Here is a 4,555-nt window from a genome sequence, read left to right as displayed (position 1 = left end):
GCGCAGGTGGCCGTGTCCGCGGCTCCACTCCGCCCACGCCGGCTGTAGGGGTGGCGGTGGCTGCAGCGAGTGCCGGGGCCGGAGCCCGCGGGCGGCAGAGCGCAGCAGCGGCTGAGGTTGGGCTACACGGTGCCGGGCGCCCGGGGCAGCCTGATGCCCTGCCCGCCCGCAGCGGCCGGGACCTCGCTCCCCTTCCCCTGCAGGTGGCTGCCCGCGGCCATGGAGCCTGGCGTGCGGGGGCGGCGGGCCGGCCGGGGCTGAGCGCCGAGCCGCCCCTCGCGGGCGGGCCATGCCCCAGCGGCCGGGCGCGGCGCAGGGACCGCTGCCAAACTTCTCCGGGAGCCGAGCGCCGCCCGTGCCGAGGGAGCGCCCCGGCCCGCCGGACTCGGGGTCCCCGCCGGTGGCGGGCGCCGGGGAGAGACTCCGCGGCTCCTGCCCGAGCTCGTCTGCTGCTGCCCCGGGCCAGCCGCGGCCGGTGCCGGGGCGCGCTGCGCTCACGATGGTCGGCGCCGGCCGGGGGCTCCTGAGCCTCCTGCTCCTGCTGCGGCTCCCGCCGCTCGCGGCCGCCGCCGCCAAGGCGCCCGTGTGCCAGGAGATCACGGTGCCCATGTGCAGGGGCATCGGCTACAACCTGACCTACATGCCCAACCAGTTCAACCACGACACGCAGGACGAGGCGGGGCTGGAGGTGCACCAGTTCTGGCCGCTGGTGGAGATCCAGTGCTCGCCGGACCTGCGCTTCTTCCTCTGCAGCGTCTACACCCCCATCTGCCTGCTGGACTACGCCAAGCCCCTGCCGCCCTGCCGCGCCGTGTGCGAGCGGGCCAAGGCCGGCTGCTCGCCCCTCATGCGCCAGTACGGCTTCGCCTGGCCCGAGCGGATGAGCTGCGACCGGCTGCCGGCGCTGGGCGACCCGGACACGCTCTGCATGGATTACAACCGCAGCGAGCCCACCACCCCGCCCGCCGCGCCGCCCGCCCTGGCCAAGCCCACCCGCGCCTCCAGGGGGCCGCCGAGGAGCCTGACCCCGGACTGCGGCCGGGTGTGCCGGTGCACCGAGCCCTTCGTGCCCATCGCCCGCGAGTCCCACCCGCTCTACAGCAAGATCCGGACCGGCCAGGTGCCCAACTGCGCCGTGCCCTGCTTCCAGCCCTACTTCACCCAGGACGAGAAGACCTTCGCCAGCTTCTGGATCGGGCTCTGGTCCATCCTCTGCTTCCTCTCCACCTCCACCACCGTGGCCACCTTCCTGATCGACATGGAGCGGTTCCGCTACCCGGAGCGGCCCATCATCTTCCTCTCCGCCTGCTACCTCTTCGTCTCCCTGGGCTACATCGTGCGGCTGGTGGCGGGCCACGCCAGCGTGGCTTGCAACCCGGAGTACCGCCACGTGCACTACGAGACCACGGGCCCCGCGCTCTGCACCACGGTCTTCCTCCTGCTCTACTTCTTCGGCATGGCCAGCTCCATCTGGTGGGTCATCCTGTCCCTCACCTGGTTCCTGGCCGCCGGCCTGAAATGGGGCAACGAGGCCATCGCCGGCTACTCGCAGTACTTCCACCTGGCCGCCTGGCTCATCCCCAGCGTCCAGTCCATCGCCGTGCTGGCCCTGAGCTCGGTGGACGGGGACCCGGTGGCGGGGGTTTGCTACGTGGGCAACCAGAACCTGGACAACCTGCGGGGCTTCGTGCTGGCCCCCCTGGTGGTCTACCTCTTCACCGGGACCCTCTTCCTGCTGGCGGGCTTCGTGTCCCTCTTCCGCATCCGCAGCGTCATCAAGCAAGGGGGCACCAAGACGGACAAGCTGGAGAAGCTGATGATCCGCATCGGCCTCTTCACCGTCCTCTACACGGTGCCGGCCACCCTGGTGGTGGCGTGTTACGTGTACGAGCAGCACTCCCGGGAGAGCTGGGAGAAGGCGCACAACTGCTCCTGCCCCGGCGACCCCAGCCAGCCCAAGCCGGACTACGCCGTCTTCATGCTCAAGTACTTCATGTGCCTGGTGGTGGGCATCACCTCGGGCGTGTGGATCTGGTCCGGGAAGACGCTGGACTCCTGGAGGCAGTTCACGGGGAAGTGGTGCCGGGGGAGGAAGCCCGCCCCCTCCAGTGAAGCCGGCTCCGCTTTGACAGCGAGGGCTGGGGGCGCCACCGCCGCTTCCTACCACAAACCCGTCCCGCTTTCTCAGGTGTGACGAGCACCGGGACCGCGCCAGGCTCCCCCGGGGCCGGGGTTTGCAAAGCAGGAGAGGGGGGGCTCTGCTCCGGGGGCCGCGGCCTCCCCCAGCACTTGGTAACGGGACGGGGATCCCGCTGGGACGGGCCAGAGGGGCCCTGGAAGCGCGTGGGGCCACCTGTGTGAGCGGGGAGAGCGGACTGCTCCGGCCGGCCCCGCACAATACCGGAGCGAGCAGGTAACTCCAGCCTATGGCTCGCTCCCCGCTCGCGGGTACCCGCAGGGCCGCGTCTCGGAGGCGGGCTGGTCGATTTCACGGCCAGGTGCCCACGGGCGGATGGAACAGGAAAGGGAGCCCGGGGAACGGAGACTTTTACAAGATCGACGCACTGGCAGATCCGCTTCCAGGGAAACTTTATTCCACAACCCTGGGGGGCGGGGAATAAACACGGGGTTTTCGTGCCCCTTTTACCGAGCCGTGCTGCCTTTTTCCGCGGGATCCCGCCCCGGGGTGAAGGGGACGGGCAGTCACCTACGCAGGGCGGGGGTGACCAGCTAGAAAGTGTGAACAATCAGGACGGGGGTGGGGGGTAATAGGCGCCCCAATCTCAGGACTGTCCCCATAAAAGCGGGACAGCGGGTCCCCCGAAGCATAACAGCTCTTGGGCTAACCCGTTGTCATCTCCTAGAGCAGAGCCCGAGCCCAGGACTGGGGATGAGCTGGATTCCCAGGGTGAAGCGACCCGGCTCCCTGCTCTCAGGCCAGGCCCGGTGGTTGCTGCTCTAGGCAGGGACACCCCCGTTACACCGCGGGGCTTTAATCAACTGCGTGCGAACGCAACCCCCACCCCGCTGAGTGCCCGGCCACCCGGCTCCCTGCCCGGGAACCAGACAAGCGCCCGCCTGCACGCCCGGCTGGGGCCATGGCGGTCCCCGGGAATCCTGCCCCGCGCGGGGGGGGGGGGGGTTAAACCTCGGTGAGCTCTGGCGAAGCAGCGATTCGTAGTTTACAAGGGGCCTTTAACAGCCCGCCTGTTTAAAAGGGAGTCAGTCCCCCGAGTTAGTAGAGCAGGGGGAGGGAAGCAAGCGCAGGAGTGCAATTGATAGGGGGGTGCTTCCCCTCCCTGTGCACCTGCCTAAACACAGCCACAAATGGAGGCGTCTGCTCCCCCTAAAGTCAGCCAGGGCTCAGCAGTGCGGAGCAGGCCGCAGTCACAGGGCTGACCGAGGCTGGAGGAAGGAGCTATTGCCAAACGGGGCAGTCAGCTTTACCCACCATGGGGAGCTGGAGGCGAAGCTCCTGGCTGCTAAGGAGCAGGAAATACCAACTCTATCAAAGGAGCAGCCCCCCCCGTGCAGCTGATTGGAGTTTCCCAGGAGGAGCTGCTTCCACTCCCTGGAACTAAATTTAGGACTAAAACCCCAGGGTGCTCTTCATTTTCTGGCAAGCCAACGCCTAATAACTTCCCCGCCCCCCACCTGTCCTTGCACCAGCCTCCAGCTTTGATGCGATGTGGCAGTAGCCCAGCACCTGCTTTTGGACTATAAAGTGGTGCAGCTTTAAAGCTGGCACTGACCAGCGAGCATGCAGTCAGCAGGACCCACACTGGTAAGGGGACAGGGCTGGTGCATTGACCTACACTCCCCAGGCACAAAAATGGACACAGCCCCTCCCCCCAGCAGCAGGCTATTTCAAGGCCCAGACCCCTGAGTCTAGAGGCCTCTCGCTTTGTGGGCAGTAGAAGGAGAGAGGGGGAAAGCTCTAAAACCCCTGATTTCCCCAGAAGCAGCTGAATGTTCTCTTCTGAGTTGCACCACCTCCTATAGCCATGGCAGCGCCAGAGAGCACCTGCTCCCTGAGCTGGCCAGGCTTTGAAAGCTCTACACCCCTTCCTCCCAAGGCAGCTCTATAGGCAAGTTCTACTCCCCTGCGTATCAGAAACCGAGATGGAAAGCAAGCCTGCAGCCAGCCAGAAAACCAAGGAGGGCCAGGGTCTTGCCTGTCCAGTGGTAGTGGGAATATGAACAAGCCCCCAGCAGCCGGGCAATAACCTTCCCCAGCCCAAGTTAGCAGCAGCTGTGACACAAGGGTCCTGCAATGCAGTGAGGGTACAGTACTTCACCTGGAGATGGTTTTGTTACACACTGTAAATAATTGTACTATGGAAGCTGGTCTGTATATACTAGAGAGTTTTAGTGAACTTTGATACGGGTTTGTTCTCATTAATAAGGCAGCTTCAGCCTAGCTACACTGGGGCTAGTTGTGGGGTGTAGTCCAGTGGTCAAATTCATGCCCAGTCTTACCCAGGTCTTGCTGTAGTGGCCTGTTGTAGGCACAGCTAGACATGCTTCATTCAATACTTTGAACAAAACCACATCA

At 65.4% G+C, this 4,555-nt stretch overlaps 1 protein-coding gene across 1 annotated transcript; it reads left to right on the top strand.

The window, feature by feature from the left end:
* Positions 1-289: 289 nt before the first annotated feature.
* Positions 290-2,294, top strand: FZD5 (frizzled class receptor 5). Its single transcript, XM_024200982.1, has one exon. The coding sequence runs from the start codon at positions 290-292 to the stop codon at positions 2,192-2,194; it is 1,905 nt and encodes a 634-aa protein (XP_024056750.1). The 3' UTR covers positions 2,195-2,294.
* Positions 2,295-4,555: the final 2,261 nt, after the last annotated feature.

The sequence above is a fragment of the Terrapene carolina genome, unplaced genomic scaffold (genome assembly GCF_002925995.2).
Source record: "Terrapene carolina triunguis isolate 2854851 unplaced genomic scaffold, T_m_triunguis-2.0 Scaffold62, whole genome shotgun sequence".
NCBI classification, from domain to species: domain Eukaryota; kingdom Metazoa; phylum Chordata; order Testudines; family Emydidae; genus Terrapene; species Terrapene triunguis.
The sequence above is the reverse complement of the archived record's forward strand: the minus strand, read 5'-3'. Positions and strand labels throughout refer to the sequence as shown.